General features: G+C 47.2%; 1 protein-coding gene across 4 annotated transcripts in view; it reads left to right on the top strand.

The window, feature by feature from the left end:
- Positions 1-22,680, top strand: part of LOC138261531 (uncharacterized) — a 109,184-nt gene that overhangs the window by 61,417 nt on the left and 25,087 nt on the right. For 3 of the 4 annotated variants that reach the window (XM_069210554.1, XM_069210551.1, XM_069210552.1), the window contains 4 exons: positions 3,412-3,459; positions 6,237-6,281; positions 20,126-20,191; positions 22,110-22,148. In XM_069210554.1, coding sequence (XP_069066655.1) covers positions 3,412-3,459; positions 6,237-6,281; positions 20,126-20,191; positions 22,110-22,148 — 198 coding nt within the window. The remainder of the gene's footprint in view (positions 1-3,411; positions 3,460-6,236; positions 6,282-20,125; positions 20,192-22,109; positions 22,149-22,680) is intronic. The other variant, XM_069210553.1, reaches the window with a different exon arrangement.

The following is a 22,680-nucleotide window of genomic DNA, read 5'->3' as shown; positions in this document are numbered from 1 at the left end:
TGCTTGGACAGATGAGAGTAGGAGCCCTACTGTCGAAGCCACTTCAATAGTAGGATGTTGAGGGTTTGGAAAGCGTCTTTCGCACCTCTCTGCAAATGTTCATTGTCTTTTGGGAGGGCGGATTGAGAATCTTGTCTGCTGAGTTGATGATGGAACCCAAAAAGATGGTCTGTTTGGACAGTGTCAACAATGACTTTTGGGCATTGATGAGGAACCCTAGACTCCCTAGGAGATGAATTGCGCGGTACAGTTGATCTCACAACCTGAACGGGCATTGATTCATCAGGAGGAGATCATTGAGATAAATGATCAAGCGGCATCCCTATGCCCGTAATTGCTTCACCACTGGCTTCAGAACCTTGGTGAAGCACCAAAGGGCCGAAAAAAGACCGAATGGAAGGGTCTCAAACTCGTAGGTCAGACTCCGCCATTGACATTGTGGTGGAAAAATCGGGATTGTCAAGTTCATGTCCTTCAGGTCTAGACACATGATCCAGTCATCAGGGTGCAACAAAGTGTGAAGGAGATGGATTTCCTCAGTTTTGAAATGGCAGTAAACCAACCAGTCGTTGAACTCCTTCTGGTTGATGACAGGTCATTGACCACCATCCTGTTTGTCCACTACAAACAAATTGCTCAGGAAATCGCTAGAGTGTAGAATGGATGGGGTGATAGCCTCCTTTCAGACCAAGTCTTGTACCTCCTGATCCACCAGGCAGCCTGCTCTTGTGAAAAGATTATGGAATGTGGACAAGAGAGTTAGATTGGGGAACCATAGAACTGTATTTGGAAACGTCTGAGGTAAGAGCTCTCCAGCTGTAAAGAAACTGTGCCAGACAACCCTCCCCCCACGGGCAAATGAGAACATGAGCACTCACTGGTTTGGGATCCCTTGAAGTGGCTTCTGGAGGCCCCTCTAGTGCCTTGTCCTCGCTGGTCCCTTCTGGTGGGGAAGAAGTCACTGGAACGAGACTGGTCCTGTCCCTTGCAGTAGCCTTGTCCCGTTGGAGGGCGTTGGATGTAAAGTGGCCAACTGAGCGCCCTCTGCCACAACCGCCCCTGACAAAAAGGCGAGGTTGGAAAACCTTATGAATGTCGTTTTGGGCCTTATCTAGGGGCATGAATGTGGCTGCAAATGTACCCAGTTCCTTGATGGAAAGGCCACCAAAGGGACCCCCTTGCACCACTGCTCCAGCCTCCATGAAGCATAATCTCAGAGACTAGGATCAACTTTAATGAGCAATGAAGGGCACCTCTCCACAGAGAGGACACAGTTGGTATTTCCAAGGAAAATGACCGCTCGTTGGGCCTATCTGGAAACACTTTCAGGGTAAAGCTGGGTACCAGAAGGTTTTTCCTGGCAGGACTTCCAGGATCTATCCATCCCTTTTTTTGGGATCGCGAATAAACTTCTTTACGTATGTGGTCATGCAGGAGTCAATTTCAGGGGGTGGAGGATACCTTGCCTGTCAAAGAGGCAGGGGACATCCCGCCCGCAGTTTAGCGCAGACCTCCTTCTCTAACGGCTTCCTAAAGTGGTTAGCCACTTTGTCAAAGGGAAATTATTCAGCAGGCCAGGGATTAACGGGTTCTTCCAGGTCCAGCATGTCAGAGGGCTCCCCCATACCCTGAAGAGAATCTGCGGAACCTGGGGCTGGTTGCCATGGTCGAGATAGGCCCATTTCATCATTGGAATCCCCGTGGAAATCCTTATCATCTGCATCTGCGGAGGGCAAAAACTTAAGGGTCTCCACTGGGGTGCACAAGGTGTCCAAGGAGGTAGCCAGTAGAGGAGGATTTGGACACGCTAGAAACACCTGTTTAACCCAGTCAAAGGCTGTGAGATCCACCCCAGACTCAGTCCTCCTCTTGGGGATGTAGCGCAGATTGCTCAGACCCCATTAGAACACCCTTGGATTGGGGCAGAGAGAGGTTTAGGGGGAGTGGGCATGCATATGCCAACTGGATGAGATGGCATTTTTAGCGGTTCATTGGTCGAGGCCACCGCGTGATGGATAAAGGAATCCATTGCCTCGCAAAACTAGTTGTTTTTGGGAAGGACCGAGATGGTCTCCTCCTCCACATATTCAACAGCCTGCACATTTGTATGAAAGTGCCCTTATATGCCGTAGTAAAGTAGGCGCAGTGACTATTAGCACACAGAATAGGCGTTGGACGAGAAGCGTCTATCAATAAGGCCTCAAGACCAATTAAGGACTGGGCAAGGCCAGATAAAATATTGCGTGCCAAAGTACTAGTATGGAGCTGGATAGAACCAGGTAATTTTTAGCATGTCAAGGCACAACTGTAAGATGGGGTAATCCCCTTGGTCCAAACTCCCTTGCATCTAATGGGAGCAATAGTATTGCCTGGGCCTAGCTCCAAAGCAGCCAGACGCACAATGTTCGAACGGTATCCAGGAGAGAACATATGCCTCACTGATGATCACAGAATACAAACCCTTACGGGCGTCCACCACTTATAAAGACTATAACGACCCCTGTCTGGTCGTCAGGGATTCCAAGGCGCTCAGGGAGGCGAGAAAGGCATGCCCGCGGGGAAGGTTTCTCTGTTTAAATGAGGCACCCATCCACCGCGGATCAGAGAGACACGTCTATGATTGCACCCTGCCCTCTATGTGCACAAAAACCTCACCGCACTCTGCGGCCCCGATGAAAGAGAAAAAAGCAGCGTCTTGAGCAGTGAATGTGCTTCCGCGGCAGGTTAAGCAAATGATACTGCAAACAACGACTCAATTACAAAGGCAAAACATGAATGAAGAAACAAGGCAAACACATGAAATCGAGCTAATAATGAAGCACTTATCTTTTCTGGAAGAAGGAAAGAAAGAAGTGGTGCCTGAGGAATGGGCTGAATATATGGACGCATTATTTACTGGTTGCTGCTTTGCAGTTCTTTCCTGTGGGGTATGAGAAAGGTGTTTTGTTTGTCTTTAAAGACTGCTGGAAGTAAATAAAGTATGGAAAGAAAAGTATAATCATCGTCTCTGGTCCTGACATAGAATCAATGTTGCAGGCCCAATAGTAGCATTTAATTTACAGGCCCTGGGCACAGGTAGTGCCACTCTACTAGTGACTTACGGATACATTAAATGTGCCTATTGGGTATAAACCAATTCTACAGTGTTTTAAGGAGAAAGCGCTTTAGCACTGGTTAGCAGCCGCAAAGTGCGCCTAGTCCTAAAACCAGCAAAAACAAAGTCAGCAAACAGGAGACCAGAAGGCAAAATGTTAGGTGGCAACCACACCAACGATGCCAGGAACATATACCATTTCTTTTTATAGTTGATGGCTCATAAATTGCGAAGAACATTCCATGTTTTCTGAATGTGCTCTTTTTATCCAAGTGCTAAATATATCAAGCTAAACTCCTTTGTGCATTTTGTTACAGCAGCGGAAATACCCCTTTTTGATGATGAATCAGTTCAGTCTGCAACATGTAAGTCTTTCTTAAGAATGCCTTGTACAGTCACTTGCCATAAATGTTGTATTGGTGGGGAGGTGAGAGGCACAGAGGATTGTTCCTTTTATAGGCTTGTCTTTGGTAGCAGCCTTGATATAGCCCATGTGTCCCTGAGCTCGTGTGAGTCACCCTGATTTTCATTTATAGGACAACTTCAAATTATTTAGACTTCATATGTTCATAAGTATTGTGGAATTGTAATAAATCTCATATAAAGAAGTATAAGTATCCCACATGTCAGATGTCATGAAGGTAATCATTCCCCTCCAGAAACAGGTAAGAGTGGGATACTTGATGTAAAGACTATCATGGGGCACAAGGGTTCCATACCACTTGAAGTGAATGAAAAGCATGTGCCTAGTAAATTATTACAAATGACCTCTCGTGTTTTCTGACTGTGCAAGCAGTGCCCTCATTTAGAAGGATCTCCATGTACATGCAAAACGTAAGATTGATCAAATCTCAACCAAATGTCTCAGGAAGATGATTTGGCTCTGTTTAGCAAGCTTTCTGTCACAAAAAAACACACGTGCATCCGGCTATCATTTCTTTTATGTTAGCAATTTTGTTCAAGCATTACTTTAGCACTGCACATATGCCACAAGTTGCATTTAAAGTTTATTATACTCGGGAAGGTCCCTGGAGTATGATTCCAATCTTTCAGTTTCTAAAAGGAATATGAGTACAAAAGGATGAGAAGAGCTTTCTTGGTGTCAGGTGTATCATTCAGGAGTCCCTGATGCCTGTGGGCGTCTGATTAATTAACTAGTTTTTGAGTCCCCTTTAGGAAGGTATGGAACTCCATGGTAGTAAAAATTGCATTTGAAAACATGCTCCAATACACTTGATAAGAGAGGCCTATTTGGGGGGGTCCCTTGTTCAGCCTGCTGAAAGGACTTAGCACTGCACATCAACGAGCACACTCTGTAACCATTTCTCACAATTATTCCCCAGTAGTTTTTCAGTGTACATCCCGTTTCACTACCTGTTTGGTAATGGAAATGTAGGGCTGATCCCTTGGCTGCAATTCTCTTGTGTCTGGTGCCAAATTCCTCTCTCCTGTGAAATGAACAAAAATCCTGAAGCCAGATCTCAATCAATCAATTAATCAATTTTGCATAGGATCTTTAATATCCAGTGACTCCTTTGTACAGCGTTAAAGATCACTTAGGTAGGGGTTTCCTGAGGGCTGTCTTTCTTACCAACTGTATGGACAGTTTCTAAAAATATTTTTTGTCGTTCCCGTAATCCATTAGTAATCCAGATGTGCTACTGCAGCTAAGACTACACACTTATTTTTGTAGCCCCTCGATATGATTGCCTTTTTCGGTTCATCAGTTCCCTGTGTCTGGTCTAAGTCAGAGTGCTCAATTTTCTTTTGGTGCTGATCTCTTATCAAAGCGGGACAAATGACCCATGAGCCTTGTCCGTTTGAGTACTATCGGTGTGTTTAAAGAACAAACTTTTCTCTATTAAATGTGTTTCTCAGAGTAGCATGTTGGTCTTAAGGGCAGAATGAAAGAAGTTGAGGATATTACCTCTGAAGGTTAGTTATAGGTTTTGTGATCCAGTTTTCAGAAAGAAACCAACTCAGCCTGCTTGTCTTGTATGCAAGCTGTTTTGTGTTTAAGCATAACTTTGGTGGAATAGGCATTCAACTTCATATGGTTCAGGGTTAATCGGTACACAATATTCTTCAGGTTTTGATCTCTCATTAAAGGGGAGGCAATGGGGGTCATTATGATCCTGGCGTTCACTAGATTGACAGGGTCACATTGGCGGTCGGACTCCTGTCAAAGTGGCGGTTGGACCGTGCCACGGTCCAACCGCCAACACCGCCAGGCTGCCGCCAGCCTGCAGCCTGGCAGTCCCAGCGGTTGTAATCCGCCAGGGTAGCGCTGCAAGCAGCGCTGCCTTGGGGATTGCTAGTCCCCATCCGCCAGCCTGTCCATGGCGGTAAACACCACTATGGAAAGGCCGGTGGAATAGAGGAATCAGGGGGCCCCTGGGGGCCCCTGCTCTGCCCACGCACTTGGCATGGGCAGTCCAGGGTCCCCCATGCACAGCCCCATCGCGCATTCCACTGCCCAAACGGGCAGTGGAATGCACGACGGGTGCTGCTGCACCGGCTCCACTGCCACATTGCAGCCAGCTCCACTGTTTCCGCTCGCCGGCCCAGCCGGGAAACCATAATAGGGCCAACGAGGTTCAGGCCGCACAGGCATAATGAGGGCCAATGTCCTCTGCCACTGCATCACTTTTATAGTTGTACCTTGTTTTTTGAAGAACAAGATTTCCTTCATGTAAATGTTTCTGTGCCTCTAGCATGTCTGTTCTGAAGGCTGAATTGAAGGAGTATCACCTCTGAAAGCTAAGAGCTATGTTCTGTGATTCAGATTGTGAAAATAAAACAAATCTGTCTAATTGTCTTGTGTGCGAGTTGTTTTGTGTTCGCTCCTAACTTGGGTGAAGAGGACAGTGAGCTTCCTACCTCCAAGAGTTAAATGGTGAGCACAGATATAGATGGCCTACTTCTGTGGATCATAATTTGGTGCCAGGAAAGATAGGACTGTAATAAGAGACTTGGCAGATTTCTCCTGTGAGGGTATGTGCATGACTAGACTAGTAATGTGAAACAGAAAAGCCAAATTCAGTCAAAGAATGCACGACTAAAATATTTACTTTTTCTGCGTTACTGTGTCTCTGCTGCTTGCCACAGAAGGTGACTGACTGACTCTTTCATTCTTTCTCAGCTCCACCTAAACATAGAGTGCAACTTAGACAGAAGACGACATATAGTAAGTGTAAGATATCAGAAATATGATTGGATCCATGTCTATTGTGCATTCTAAGGTACCCAAAACATGAAGAAGCAAGTTGCTGGGCTTTTATGTGGGGGCTAGGCAAGCACTAAACTTTGGGCTAGAAAATTAACACACACAGAGCTCACTCCACCGACCACTCATTAATTCGCCATCATCCTGATATCTGAAAACAGCAAGCAGCATTAATTTACTGTGTGAAAACCGCTGCAACACATTAACTTTCCTTCCACAGGGCTGCAGGGGCCCTGCCATACTCTCTGTCTGAGGCACAGTGATCTGTGACCTGCATCAGCCCTGGGCCTGGAGGTGCAGCGGGCCATGGCCTGTTCCCCTGGGCCGGGTGGAGCGGATTCACTGCAGGTGAGCGCACCATTCCGGGAGCTGCGGAGGCTGCTGGACCGGCTCCGGACTGGGGCAGTGATTGGTGCGACTGCGGGAGCGAATTGAAGAGCTCCCGCATATGTGTCCGTGGCCCGGCGGTTCGGACCATCAAATGACTGTTTGTGGCAAGTGGAGCGGGCCCGGGTGGGCTATTGACTGTGCTGCCACCGTGCTCTCGGAGCAGCTGCTACTGGCACTGCGGGGAGTGTGGCCTGGATCTTGGGGCCACTGGCTTCCTGTGGACCTTGTTTGGCTGCGCGGCACCCGGCACTCCATAAAAACAGCAAAGCAGCTGAGCACATGTTGATGAGTGAGCCCACCTGCTAGGGGGATTTTTGGAATGCAGTGTACTGGCGGGGAGCTGCCTCTGTACCAAGCACACATCATCATTGGAGAGGAGCCCAAGCACACATTATGAGGCCAAATCTGCCAGATAACTGCCAACACCTCGAGGAATTGTGCCTGTTATGGCCCTCTCCATACAAATAACTATTGTTCTGATGACCCTTTAACATGATGGGGCCCCTCATCGCACGCATTGAGCATTCTGAACCCATAGCAAGTCCTCAACACTTTGTCACCCCCGCTGCTTTGCTCCCCCACTGTTGAGCATAATACTTTGCGAACTGTATACTGCTTCTGGTGCTAGGAGAGACTGTGGCTCCACTCTTGAGATGGTGCATCTGCTCAACTCCATTTTAAGCTTCTTCTAAGATGGGGGCCTGGGGCCTCCGCAATCAGTCAATTGGGCACAGTGCTTTCTGGTTCTCTGCTCGGTGCGGGACGCGGGTTACTACTCGGGTGGCATCCTCCCACTCGAGGCACTGTCTCTTCCCTGCAGATGCTATGGGCAAAATGGAAAAAACAATTAAAGCTTCAATTCAATCTTTGCAGGGCCTCCAAAACCGCAAAAGTGGTGCAGGAAGTTCCGGACTGCCACTGGAAGAGTCAGAAAATTAAGGACGGGCAGACCTGAAAAATATCCTAACCGCTATGCAACACAGCCTTGCAAAAATCAATGGTAAAATCAACGCTCTCTCCTTTAGAATGGACAGGATGTATGAGTGGCTATACAAGAATGTGGAGCGCCTCAATGCTGTGGAAGGGCGAGTGTCGGTGAGTGAGGATGAGCAGGCTGTAATCTCTGCGGCACACAAAAAGATTGATAAACTCATTCCTTTCCTGCAGGCAAAGACTGAGGACTTGGAAGCTTGCTTGTGCAGGAACAATCTGTGCATAGTGGGGATAAACCACAAACATTGAAAACATGGAGCGGTGCATAGAATTTCTACTCATCAACTTTCTGGAGTGTGAGACATTATCAGAGATATTTGTAGTGGGGTGCACCGACTGCTTGCGGAGATACCAAGGGCCAAGCCTCGGCCAGTAATAGCAAGACTCCTGAACTACAGGGACCGTGAAGCTGCCTTATGAAAGGCACGGGAAATCAAAACTTTGCGCCACAAAGGCTCTGAGATTTCTTTGTTCCTGGATTTCATGCAACAGGTACAAGAAGCTCGATGTCTTTTCATTCCAGCCAAGAGACAGCTTTGTGAGCTTCAGCTGGAGTATAGCCTGCTGTACCCGGCTAGACTGAGCGTCATGGCAGATGGCAAGGCGTTGTTCTTTAATGATTACAAACAATTGCAGAAATTTCTTAAATGCAGAGCATCCGTTAGGAGCAGACGTGGCTCACCTAGTACCACATCGAAAGAAAGGGAGGACTCCTGAATCATCTAAGACTGGGCCTGCCCCTCTCGCTAGTGATGAATCAGTCAGTGGGACTCGCCATTGAGACTAATACTTCAAAGCCGCCTTGCCTTAAGGGCCGGAACTGTCTATATTTCCACAGGTCTTGTGACTATGCCCCTTTATGGTATTGCTCTTTATCAATTATTGGAATGAGCGTTATAGCCAAATAAGGCTGTCTCTCCTATGATGTCTTTCTTACTTCAGCTTCCTCACCATACAGAAATGCTCCTTATAGGACCTTACAGTTGTTGTTGCAATGTGCGATCATTGTATTATTTTCCTCATATTTTCAGGCATACATGATACTAGTTAGATAGCCCTTCGCTGCAAGATGCGACAAGGAGAGACAGGCCGGGTAACATCAGCCCCATGTGTGTACCACAAATCCATGTATTGCTTCTTTGGTTAAGGGATTTGGGCAAATGGGGTGGGCTCTAGAACTGCTATGTTTGTTGGGGGTAGCATGAAATGGGTGGGGGGTGGCTTGTGTACACTGTTACGGTTGTCAGTTAATGGTGTATGCAAAAGTGTTTTTTGTGCAGTGGGGTTGGGCATGGTGGAGCACATGAAAAGGATCAGAGTCATTGACTGAAATAGGGCAAAAGAAGACAGATCCTACCGCCCGTACATCCATGAGATTCCTTAATGGAAGGCTAGGGGTCTTAACGATACAAGAAAGATCTGAAAAGTAGTTGCGTATATCAAAAGGCACAATAAAAAGGTAGCGATATTACAAGAAACCCATTTAGCTCTGGTAAACAGTGTATTGACACAGCGTACAATGGAGGGCAATTGTTATGCAGCTGGCTTTACCTCACGTGTGTGGAGTGCTTATATGGGTCAGACGAGGATTTGGGGTTCATCTAAATGAAGTTTATATAAACCTGTGGGGGAGATATGTTGTGTCTCACTGTTACAAGGGGGACTTAGCAGTGTTACTTGTTGGAGTGTATGGTCCTAATTACGGCAACTCACAGGTTTATCACTCCTTAAGTGCACGCCTGGGGCAGGGGCTTCAATTGTGTCTTGAATCCCGAGATCAAATGCTCCAAGGGCCTTCCACGTCACCCTGTGACGGCGGAATGTGTACTCACAGAAATAGCCTCCTCGATGTCTAGCGATACATGTCTCTCAGTGGGATGGGATATACTCATCATTCTTCAGCACATGACATTCACACACGCATAGATTTTTGGCTTATATCTAGGGGATAGAATTCTCATGTCAGGCGATGTGAACCATTGCCTCGCACCTATTCCGATCATTCCCCTGTAGTATTGGAGCTGGGGCTTAGGGAACGCAAGGACACTTCATTCGCCTGGCATTCCCCCTCCCCCCTTCCTCACCCCTCTCCCTGCTGGATTCAGCATTCAGAGATGAATTGGCTTTGGATAGTGAGGAGTTTCCGGATTAATGTGGGAACAGTTGATACATTTGCAAAGGTCTGGGAGGCCTGTAAATCTGTATCAGGGGAGTCACACTCTCCAAACATGCAGGGGTCCTTAAGTCAAGATGAGGCCGCTTGAACCGTCTCTCGGAGTTAGAGTGGATACACCAAGACACATCTGAGGATCACCTTCTAAGTGAAATCAAGGTGAAAGTTGATGAATTCCACAAAACGGGCAAAAGCGAAGTCTTTCATTCAGGAAAATACGCTGTTGTGTGTACTTACGGGGATTGGAAGTGCCCCAGCACAAAACTGGTGGCACTGCTGCTCCCCAGTAGGGAATCTGATGTAATCTTAGAAATTCAAGAAGAGCAAGGACAATCCCTAGGTAACCCAGACCAGATAGTTGGCAGATTTTGTCGCTATTACGCCTACTTATATCAGACGCATATTCCAACTAATGAAGCTGCTACCATTTGATTACCTGATACACATTGCTATGACTTGGCTTACTACGGAACATAGGGAACATCTTATGGCGCTTCTGCAACCAGTAGAAGTGCGTACAGCCATTAAGTACGTGCAATCAGGGAATGCCCTGGGTACTGATGGGCTTTACAAAGCCTACCACGATTAATTGGGCCTCTCTTAGTCACATTATATGAGTAGATGGTTGAAACGGGCGCCATCCCCACATCTGTGCATGAGTGCTTAATAGTGACATTGTTAAAACCTGGTAAACCCTCTAACCAGTGTTCTTCCTATAGACCGCTGCAATCAGTAAATGTGGCCCTAAAATGTATGCCAAGGTTCTGGCTAAAAGATCCGCTCTGCCTTGCCTGGAGTGGTGCGTGCTGAGCAGGCTGGCTTCATCCCAGGCTGCAGTCTCACCTTCAACCTTCGAACACTCTTTGGTACCACCCAACGTCTTGACCCAGAGGTGAGGGCAGCCGCAGTATTTCTAGACACGGAAAAGGTTTTTCGATTCTGTAGAATGGAGGTTCATGCTGGTCGTACTGCGCTGGATTGGAGTCGGAGAGGTGTTCCTCTACTTAGTTCAGGCTCTCTACACTTTGCCAACTGCCTGAATTCTTATAGATGGGGTCGTTTTCGCTCCTATCGCAATCAATAGGGGCACCAAGCAAGGTTGCCCCTTGTCTCCCTTGCTACTCATTGGTGGCAGAATCTTTAGCGTGTGCACTCTGCGAGTACCACAAACATAGGGGCCTGCACATATTATATATATATATATATATATATATATATATATATATGAACCTGGAAAATAACCTTTCCCCTGTTTGTAAGAGATGGTGCACTTTGGGGGACTCTCTGGTCTTCAAGTGAATTGGGATCAATCCATTATTTTCCCTATCACTGCGATGATGATGCCTATATCATTTGAATATCCCCTACAGTGGTTGACCGACCTGGTACACTACCTGAGGATCCAAGCGCATACGGACCCGGCAGTGGTTCTCTTTGAGGACTACAGTAGAGATGCACATAAGCTGTCTGAGTCTGTTGACTGCTGGTTTAAATTGTCATTATCACTGATTTGCAGAATTGTGATTATGAAGATAGTTGTTTTACCTAGGTTTCTATTTCTGTATCAGAATATTCCAGTGTTACTGCCCGAGCAGTATTTATTGACCTACGGTCACTTATAATAAAATTAGCCTGGGCAGGGAAGCAGCCGAGAGTACGCTGGGAGTCACTCACTCTGCCATAAGATATGGAAGGCCTGAATGCTCTAGACCTGAAGACATATTACACTGCTGCACAGAGCATGTTTGTCCATTTCCAGTTACATGGTCTGAGCAATTTACCTCACTTACACTTGAAAAGGGATGGGGGCATGGCCAAGATGGCGGCCGGAGCGGACGCCTGATTCAGGAGCTCCGCTCTCGGCCCACCGATTAACTAAATATCCTGATCCCTGATGCTCAATGCCTCAGTGAGGCTCCCCCCTGTTATCTAGGGGAAGCCCAGCACGCGAACGCCCTGGACCGGCATCGTCTTAGATGCGAGGAGCGGAGCGGAACGGGCGCGAGGCTCCCGGCGCCGAGGAGCGACCGCGCCGGATGAGGTGAGGGGAGGAGAGCACCGCCCGAGGTCCGTGTGGCGTCCGTTGCCGCCGCTGCGGCCCCGAGGCCTGACGGGGCCCGGGGGGGCTGGGCACTGCCTCCCGGTTCACGCAGATTGCCTCTGGCGCCCTCTGCCTTGATCGCGGTCGGCTGGGGCGGCTTCGGCCCGGGGTGCGAGTGGCGGACGGACCGACCCCAGGGCAGGGAGCTGCGTCCCGCTGGCCTGATTGTCTTCGCGCAGAGGAGGCGCGCGAACCCTGGGCCCCCGTGGGATCGGGTCCGGGCCACGCGCGAACCCGGCTCTGTCCGATCGGAGCCGCTCGCCCCTGGAGTGGCCCTGGGCTGTGTGGAGCCGTTTGCGGGTGGCCCGGACCTCCAGAGACTCTACAACGCGCCCCATGCGGCTTGGGGCGGCCTGAACTTTGTCTTTTGGGCCCGCTGCGACTGGGCCGAAGAATATGGCCTACCTGTAGTGACTGACCCCCCACACCGAGGAAAACAAGAGGGTCTAGATTAGCAATAAAGAACGGGCAAATACAATCCTGCACCGAGGCGGAGACCGTGTGTGCACCAGGACTAGCTACAAAAACCACCTCGGAGAAACCCAGGACAAAGTAAAGTGCAAAGGAAAAAAAAAAAGGAGTATAGGCGAAAAAGGAAAAAAAATCTTTATTTAGATACCAGAAAAACAAAATTCCTTAAGTAGTAAGATCTTGACTACAACAAACACCATTGGCGCACAATAATACCTTTGTTCTCCAACAAGCGGAGGCTGCACCAACGAGGACACTGTGGATCGCACAGATGAGGCAAGGGGAAAAAAACTAAGCCCGCACTAATAACACAATCTCAGACAACCTCTGGCTCCACAACAGTACTAAACTTCGCACTACTACTCATTGAACCCCGCAACAGTAGCACCGAACGCTGCATCTTCATATCACATACGAGTTGTCCGACCTAATCCTCCTGGAACCCCCTCTGGATCCTACCTAACTCTACTTATTCTGCCCAAGAAGAGGGCACCATGGTCAAGCCAAAGCTCCCCAAACCGGGACCCCCCACTGGTGGGGAATCCCTCCATGACACCGAACACTCTGCTACGCAAGCGGCAACACTGCTCCAACTGAGCGAAACTCTACGAACACATTCCCTACAGTTCGACAAAATCATGCAAGCAATAATGGAGACCAAGACCTCACTGGAAGGGAAAATAGATGTCACGGCATTGGAGGTCTCGCTGCTCCGCGATGATCACCGCAAACTGACAGACAGAGTGCATAACACAGAATCAACATTAAAAACGGTCCAACCAGAGATTTCAGACATGAAAAACAAAATCCAACAAATGGAAACGGAGCTGGCACAACTGCACCGCAGGACCGAAGAAGCGGAAGGGCGCTCCAGACGCAATAACATCAGTTTGTAGGCGTCCCGGAGCGCCTGGAACTACCTATAGCCGAAGATTTCATTGAGAAATGGCTGAAAAACATTATGGACATACAAGGCACCGCCAAAGCCCCTGCAATAGAAAGAGCCCATAGAATTCCGGGCAAACCCCCCCGACCCGGAGCACCGCCACGCCCACTGATAGCCCGGTTCCTTAACCACAGGGAAAGAGATTCTGTCCTCCAGCACTTCAGAAACACTAACCCAATCATCCTGGAAAACAGCACGATCTCCGCTTACCCAGACTACACAATAGAAGTGCAACGTAAAAGAGCGGCATACGTCAAGATAAAACAACTGCTGCGGGAACATAACATCATCTACTCACTCGTGTTTCCCGCCCGCCTGCGTATTGATACCGACGATAAAACACTCATGTTCCCCACTCCGGAGGACGCATGGACATGGATTCACGCAAAGGGCCTGGTCAACTCGCCCAAAGGAAAAGAACCAACGGAAGAATGGGTCACCCCCAAAGCCAGAAGGAAAAAGAAACCCAAAATAATATCTCGACCAACAAAATCACAGATGGAAGCCGATCAAGCACAAAGCTTAAAGGAAACTAGCACATTCACCCGATCCCAAACCAACACCAGAAGTGAGGCAGATGACACCGACAATGGCTCTCCCGGGGGAGGATCCAGCCCATCCCTCTCCCCTCTCCTGGCCGGTCCCGTCTTCACCCCACGCTCGGCTGACAAACTCTAATGTTTCTACACAAGCCGGAACCGCGCTCTCTCCAGATGCCATGTGTGGGGGGGCTGGGCCCCCCTTCCCGCGTAGCCACGAATGGAGCCGCGCGGCTGCCCTGGACTGGGGCCGAAGCTGCTACCGCCCCTCCGGCTCCTCGCCGGACGGTCGCCGCGAGACGCGACCACAACTTAACACGCACAGGGAAAGAACTATCCTGGAGGTGGGCCATAGGAGGTCCAACCTCAATTAACCCACGCTCCCCATCAACCTCATACCCGTATGGAACTTAACCTCCTGGACTGCTGTTTAGGCACCGGTTGTGCCACTTTGTTTCAACTCGGGACTTACCCGAAATATCCTTTAGTGTTGTATTTTGTATTCCCTCTCTATTTTCTTCACTCCACCTCTGCACTATCTCCCCTTTTCGGGGATGGGGCGGCCCCTGTCCCGGTGTGGGGCGGGGGGGGGCTCGGGCTGGGGGTGCGCACTCTGTGCCGACAGCGTTACATAGACAACACTGGGGATGGGATCCCGGGATCATTACGCTGACACGTTAAACCTCTAATTAACATAATGAATAAGGAACCAATATACAATATAATGACTTGGAATGTAAAAGGCATGGCGGGAATAAACAAGCGCAACAGAATCCATGCACATCTAAAAAGACATCGCATCCACATAGCCATTCTTCAAGAAACACACATCCCCTCAGATGAGATCCCGCGGTTGGCGAAATCGTGAGCGGGGCAAGTCTACGGCTCTGGCAATTCATCCTTCGCTAGGGGGGTCTTGATCTGGATAGCTCCAGGGGTTCCCTATGTGGTGCAACGCAGCGTAACAGACAGAGACGGCAGGTACATACAACAAGTAGGCCATCTCGACGGAGAGATGCTGAGGATTAATGGACTATATGTCCCGAACGCTGGTCAGGGCAACTTTCTACAAAAAAACAATATCGCATATATCAAACGACTCACTCTCAACATGCATCTGGGGTGGGGATATGAACTGCGTCCCACAGATAGACATGGATAGATCACACCCCCCCATAGCGGCCACTCCTGTAGCTAAAAACTCTCAAACTCTGCGACTATGGATGTCGGACCACCGCCTGATAGAGTCTTGGAGACATTTACATCCTCAAGACAGGACATACTCCTATTACTCCCCGGTACATCTTCTACACACTCGCATAGATCTCATTCTCACCACACATGACTTGATACATAGAATCACAGGCATCGAATACACTGCCAGAGTGATCTCAGATCACTCCCCACTTATAGCACATATCAAGTGGGGCAGGCCACGTGCTTGTATCCCAACTTGGCGCCTGCAAACACAGTTATTACAGGACCCGCCATTCAGAAAAGTACTAGCCACACACATCTCCTCTTATTTCACTCACAATGACGGATCAACGAACACAAGAGCAAATGAATGGGATGCCCACAAAGCAGTTATAAGAGGTGCTTGCATATCAACAACGGTAGGAGTACGCCAAACACTGGTACGTGAGCTCCGCAAGCTCGAGGATGAAATCCACTTCTCGGAATGTAAATTTGCCTGTGGCACAATTACCCAAGCTGAGCTCACCGGAACGCGAGCACAATGGCACGAAACGGATAAGCGACTAAGGCTCTTCGATTTCAGACACCGCACGGCACGTGCGCATGCGGAGGGAGATAGGTCAGGCAAACTTCTGTCATGGCTCACGCGTCCCGAACCAAGGAGTTCTCCTATAGGGGCCTTCCGCCTTGACACAGGACTAATAAAAAACACGCAAATTGATATAAACTGCGCTTTCAGAGAGTATTATAGTACACTATACAAAGCTCTCCCAACACCTCCCACAGAATCACTGAATGAGTTTTTTAATGATATCACATTGACCTGCCTGACTGCCACACAAACAGCTGACCTAGATAGGCCAATAGACATAATGGAAATACAACAGGCTTTACAACAACTATCACAAGGCAAGGCTCCCGGCAGCGATGGGTTACCCCTAGAATATTACAGCACGTTCCCAACCCAAACATTAACTCCATATCTTGCTATGCTATCTGAAGCCCTGAAGCGTGGCCAACTGCCTGACACTTGCCGGGAGGCTCTAATAGCGGTACTCCCTAAAACGGGCCGTGATGTACGCTCATACAGACCACTCTCGTTACTTAACACAGACTGTAAATTATTAGGTAAACTGTTAGCCAATCGATTACTCCCATATATGACATATCTGGTCCACCAAGACCAATCCGGCTTCATACCAGGTCGCAGCACCTTCAGCAACATCCGGAATTTACTGCGCCTAATGGCAAACTCCCCAGAGGGCGATTATCACCATGTTGCAGTGTCACTAGACATAGAAAAAGCTTTTGACACGTTGGGATGGCCCTTCCTGATGGATACACTTCGACGCATGGGATTCGGACGGATATACATAGACTGGGTGGGGTTGCTTTACGCTAACCCCACCGCATGAGTCAAAACTGGCGACACGATCTCCCAACCATTCAACATAGAAAGGGGAACCAGACAGGGATGTCCACTGTCACCACTCCTGTTCGCACTTGCTATCGAACCACTAGCAGCCCGATTACGAGCGGTTGCCCCTTTATGGGGCATCCGCGACATTCACACATACTGCATAGTATCATTATATGTAGATGATGCCCTCATATTCCTTCGTAATCACAATGAAACTCTGCCGGAACTATTGAAACTATTGAGTGAATTCGGCGCACTAGCCGGTTTAAAGGTGAACTGGACAAAGTCATGTATATTCCCTATGCGCCCAGTCCCTGAAGCACTCAGGACGCCTCCCAGCTCGGGCGATCTGCAGTGGTGCAGCAATACTTTCAAATACTTAGGCATAAATATATACCACGATACACGCGACCTTAGGGAGGGCAACCTAGGTCAAGCAATCAGATCCATCAGAGGCTCCCTGCCTTTCTGGTGCTCGCTCCCGCTCTCGCCCCTAGGCAGAGTGGCCATAGCAAAAATGATAATCCCCCCCGGCTATTATATTACTTCATGGCCCTCCCGCTGATTTTACCAGCATCCTTCTTCAAACCACTGAATAGCCTATTAACAGCCTTAATTTGGGGCACCGGCCGGCGTCGAGTAGCACTAACTAAAATATACCAACCACTGAACGTGGGAGGACTGGGAGCACCCAGACTTGAGCTATACTACACAGCCGCCCAAATACAGTGGATATCCACCTGGCTTGGGTGCCCTGATAGCGCGGAATCACAATTGATTCTCTCCACAATGGGTAACCCAGGGCTACTACAATATCTGATGAATCGCGAGCACCCCAAACACCCACGCAATATATTATTGAAAATCGCGCACTCATTGGGTGGGCACCCCACCCCCAGACCTGTGCTCACCCCTATATTTTCCTAGTAATATAATCTTAATTTCTTAAGGTCGATCGGATAAACGCTCTCCCTGTGCCCCGCAATGCCAAACCAGCGCGCGCCACTCCCTGATCGCGCGATGAAGGGCACCACTGGGAACCTATACCTGGAGGGGCCTGACCTGGGTGCTGTGGGCTGAGCAGAACATGTCACTACCTGCCATGTAACTTGTTCACCTGTATTTATCTCTTCTTTTTATACTTATTTGTTACATTTTAAAAACAATAAAAATATATTAAAAAAAAAAAACACTTGAAAAGGATGCCTCGCACCCCAGCTTGCTACCCCAACCCCTATTTAGCACCCCGAAATGGAAGTATAATGTTGCAGACTACCTTAACTTCACAGTTTAGGCCTGGCACAACCTCCTGGAACGACAGGCTGGTTCTCTTCTGTATTCTCCTCATATTCCAGTAGCTTGGTGCTCCTGGTTCCCTATGGGTTGCGAGAGAGGGGCTGTACGCTCCGCCCTACATACGCTTGGGATCGATAACATGGGAGATTTCCTCCATGATGGTTCAGTGGACACGTGGGAGAAGGCACAGGAATGTAGTGAGGCGCCTACCGCTTTTGCTCAATATTACTTATACAGAGCCAGACACACATTAGTGACTTTTTGGGTGACAGTCTCCTTGAGCACCCCCCTCATGTGCCTTCATTGTCCTCTCTAAGACAGGTAGCCACCCCTAGCAGGCTAGTTGTGAGAACTTACCTACATGCTCAGGAGGCACGCAGACCTGGATTGACTAAACCCTGACTTGAATGGCAAAGGGGTCTTGGCATAGTTATATCTGATAAACGGTGGCAATACTGCTGTTCGGTCGTGAAGACTGTTTCACTAAATGGTGGACATAAGCTGGTACATTTTGAATATATCAGTCAAGAATATTACATCATGGAATGATTATTCAGATATAGTCTGAAAGACGCCGCTGATTGTCAATGTGAGAGTGTGGCAGGATTTGTGCAAACTGGGTGGTCCAGCCTAAGAGTGCGCAAGTTCTGGCAGACAGTATTTGGCGAATTGAAGGCTATCACAGGGGTATCGATGGATTGCACCCCCATGCTAGCACTATTAGGGTATGATAAAAACATAGATGAGGAGGTTAGGCATTTGGTAGCCATAGGACTACTGCTTGCTAGACGTAGAGTTGCTATGAGATGGGCATGTGGCCCACCACCAACCCTTAAGGAATGGCACAAGGATATGGTTTACTACAACACACAGACACGTATAGTGAATTACTTCCACCGCAAAGCCTTCCCAGGAACCCTTGGGGACAATACCAGAACTACCTACTCGACATGGAGGTGGGGATGATGGAGGGTGAGAGCGTACCCAATGGGGTGGATGGGTGATGGTGATGCTGCGAGTGTCCCTGTGGTGCTCATGTGCCCCAGGTCACCAGTAATGAGGGTGATTGTTTTTTCCTGTTGATGGTACACCCCTGTCTTATTGTTCTGCTTATATATTCTCTAGGTCCCAATGGGGACTTGCTTTCTCCTATTATCGTATGACGAACTATAACCCAGCTGAAGCTGAATTATTATTTGCTTAAATGTCACCCGTATGTATGTCATGATTATACATTATCATTGATACCAAATACTTGTGACTATAATATACTGTTCACTGCTGTACCCTGTTGAACTGTATGTATTCTAAATTTGTTTACTAAAAATATATTTTTTTTAACTTTGAGAGGGACGGTTTAAGATCCATTTTAGAATCACTACAGTTTGACACTCAGCCATGGCCTTGCAGTCAGAGGTTCCATGAAAAGGTCTTGTAATTCATAGCAGAATCTATCCTCAAAGGGTACTTTAAACAAATATTTAATGCATGCACAGCAAATGAAAGAGTGAGGCGATATTACCTTTTTCAAACAATAAAATAAAAAAGAAATCCTAAAATTTCAGGTAAGCCCGCAAGTGCGCATTTGGATAGAAATAGTCACATTATGAAAAAGGCACTGAGAATTTGAGATTGAGGTAAGAGAGATGTAAATCGGTGAAGAGGTGACCTAGGATTCTGTGATCTCCTAAATAGATGCAGAATGTTACCAGTTTTACATTGCAACCTGCAAATGGTGATCTAAATTAAAGAGTTAAGCAGCAAGTTAGTGAATTCAAAAAGTATAATTGAACAGAATATTAAACTGCATTATATTTGTTAAACATATGAATGCTAAACGTGTCTCACGGAAGCAAGAAGAAGAGAGTAGGATCAGAACACGGGAGCAGCCTGGTGTCCAAGCTGTCGGACAGTCACCAAGGTTTCCGAGTAAAAGCGCGCGCAAGGAGAGCTTCCCAGCGTGGGCCCTGGGAACACTTTGGGATTAGATGGGCATCCAGCTCAGTGTGAGTTTAAACTGCTCCAGAAGAGGACATTATGGCCCGAATAGTTGTGTTAATATTTCAAGATGGAATAAAGAGGGCCAGGCTACCACAGACGTTTCCTAATCGACTAGGAAAGAGTTTTATATTTTGTTTGAATAGACGTGCATTGTGAACAACAAATTGGCATGTTGATCGACAGAGCCTGATTAGATACATTTTCTGAGTATAAGTGCAAACATTGTATACTCTAGTGTGCACAACCACATATTTGTACTTCTCATCTCCTTTGTATAGAAGATGCGATTGATGAGAAGGAAAGGGAGCAGAAGACTCAATTACCAAAGAGAATAAAGTTAGAAGGTGAGTTTTGAGAGACTTGAAGCACCAATATCTTTATTTTATGTTTTTTTTTATGTTCTTGTTTTTTAGCTGGCATAGCTTTTACTTTTCGAGTTGGAATTCTTTGCCTCCTAGGGAAAATACTGCTTTCTGTTTCATTATTAATGATTGTACCATAATCTTGGGCTTCAGCACCTTATAATATTAACGTACTGTAGTACATATGTATGTACCTCAGCCGGACTGGCAGTCCCCCTTCTCTTGGATGTTGGTGAACCAGATGCAGCTCTGAGAATGCCCCTCCATTTTGCATAGCAGCAGACAGTTACTCCTGTTCTATGATCCACACACAGCTATGTTGGTATAGTAAAAGCGAGTTGGTAGTATCCCCTTTCGTGCAAGTATGAGGAACCAGTCATTTACTGTGCCCTGTTTTTGATGTGCTACACTGACAGCACCCCTTTTCACGGTTGGACCACTCTGATTTTTGTCCTAGACACAGTAAAGTCTACGACTTTTGTCTTTCCCAGAAAATCTCACATTAGTAGTCAGTCGTGTCTCACTTAATTTGTTATGTATTGTTTAGCCTCTATCTTGTTTGTACAGATGCTCCATCTTTCTATATGTCCTGATGGCATCCCCAAAATACAACACAGGGTCAACAAATCTGCAACTTAGTAGATGGAGGGTAGACAGAGAAAACGTATTTCTTGAAAACTACTTAAACCTCCTTAATGCCTAATAATGTTCTTGATACAAACATAATCACTGCTCAGTTCTTCTTTCCCTCTTGTATGATCACATTAATCATTAATGTTTTACCACCAAATCCAAATTGGTGGTAACCATTTGCAGATGGGATAGGCTTCCTAAGAGACCCCTTCATCATTGTGAATGTAGACAGAAACGTTTTTAGGAGCAAACGTTGATCCATGGGACAACTGCCTGCTCTACAAAATCTATTTTAAATTATTCATTTTCTTTTTTAAACACATTCAATTTTCCTGTTAGGAAAGAAGGCTGTTTTTCCGAAAAAAAAAGATTGCTTTATTTAAAGCAATTACAGGCATAGTGGTCTGACCCCAGCAAGCCACCACTCTTTTGATCTAACCAATCATAGAGGGCCTCACTTTGCAACCTACCTCATGCATATTAATGAGGTCGGTTGAATTGCGACCCATTACGAATCAGTGTTTTGTGAACCAACCAACTAATACATAGGTTTGTTCACAAAATAGATCTGCATTTGGTAGAAGTAGGTGTGCAAATTACACCCATATCTACTGAATCCATTTTAGTAGATTCAAAATAAGGATTTGAAATTTGTGATTCCCTATTTGATGCAATTTACGATTTTTTGTATGGAATCTTTGTGCATCAGGCCCTTAGCTACCACCTAGGACGTAACTGCCCCAGTCAGAAACCTTCTGCAGACTGAAAATTCTGGGAACCTGTCTGTGAAGCTCGCCCTAAACTTTTTCCAACTCTGTTTAAAGCAGTCCAGGGACACATGTTTAATGGGGCTTATGATATCATTCAATAGCTGTTCATTAGTTGCCTAATGCTAATGTTTGTAGGGTGACATTATTGCTTGATATGACTGGACACCATGTTTCAAACCACAGTAATTTGGTAGTTTTGTCCAGTTCAATCAAATGAAGAAAACCTACACTACAATCTGTAGAATGTTTGTTTGTTCAGTGGAATCCCATGATTGATACTATGTTGTTTCTGTTAAATGGAGCCATGTGATGATCACCTTGGTTCATAATGAGTGCATGGGAAGGACCCTGCACCACACTTACACGTGATTGCACACTGCAGTGGTGCCTGGTCGGCCTGCCTCTGGATGGTGACAGCCTTTGACACACCAGCTGCAAATAACTAAAATATACACAAAGCTAAACGTGTCAATAAACTCTTTTGTTTACTATTTCAGACTCTGATGATTTTTCTGGGGTCCCCTCTTCTTCCTCCGGTGAGATGTTCTCTTCTTATTCATGCATTACCAGCTCTGCACCCTTTCCCTTTATTGTGGTGTTTTTAGTTGTGCACTAATCATATGTTTTCATTGGTCTCATATGCATGTCTCGTACGCATGTCAGTGTAGAAAGTGCCTATGTCGGCTGCTAGTGCAAAAACTATGGGCAGCTTGATTAACCCCTTAAAACCAGGGCTAACTAATATATATATATAAAATGGTTCCCTTCGGTACTGATTTAGCCTGTATACCAGTGGTTCCCAACCTGTGGGCCGGGGACCCCTGGGGGTCCGCGAAGCCTCCTCAGGGGGTCCGCGACCGCTTAAAAAATATAATAATATTAGGTCCCAGCTATCAGTAATGACTCAGTGGGGGTCCCCGTGTTCCAATAATGACTCAGTGGGGGTCCCCGGGCTCTAGTATTGATAAAATGGGGGTCCACAGAAGTCAAAAGGTTGGGAACCACTGCTGTATACAATTTAGCACAATAAAGCATGAATTATTCCTGGCAACAGATTTGCAACATTCC

The sequence above is a fragment of the Pleurodeles waltl genome, chromosome 10 (genome assembly GCF_031143425.1).
Source record: "Pleurodeles waltl isolate 20211129_DDA chromosome 10, aPleWal1.hap1.20221129, whole genome shotgun sequence".
NCBI classification, from domain to species: Eukaryota; Metazoa; Chordata; class Amphibia; order Caudata; family Salamandridae; genus Pleurodeles; species Pleurodeles waltl.
The sequence above is the reverse complement of the archived record's forward strand: the minus strand, read 5'-3'. Positions and strand labels throughout refer to the sequence as shown.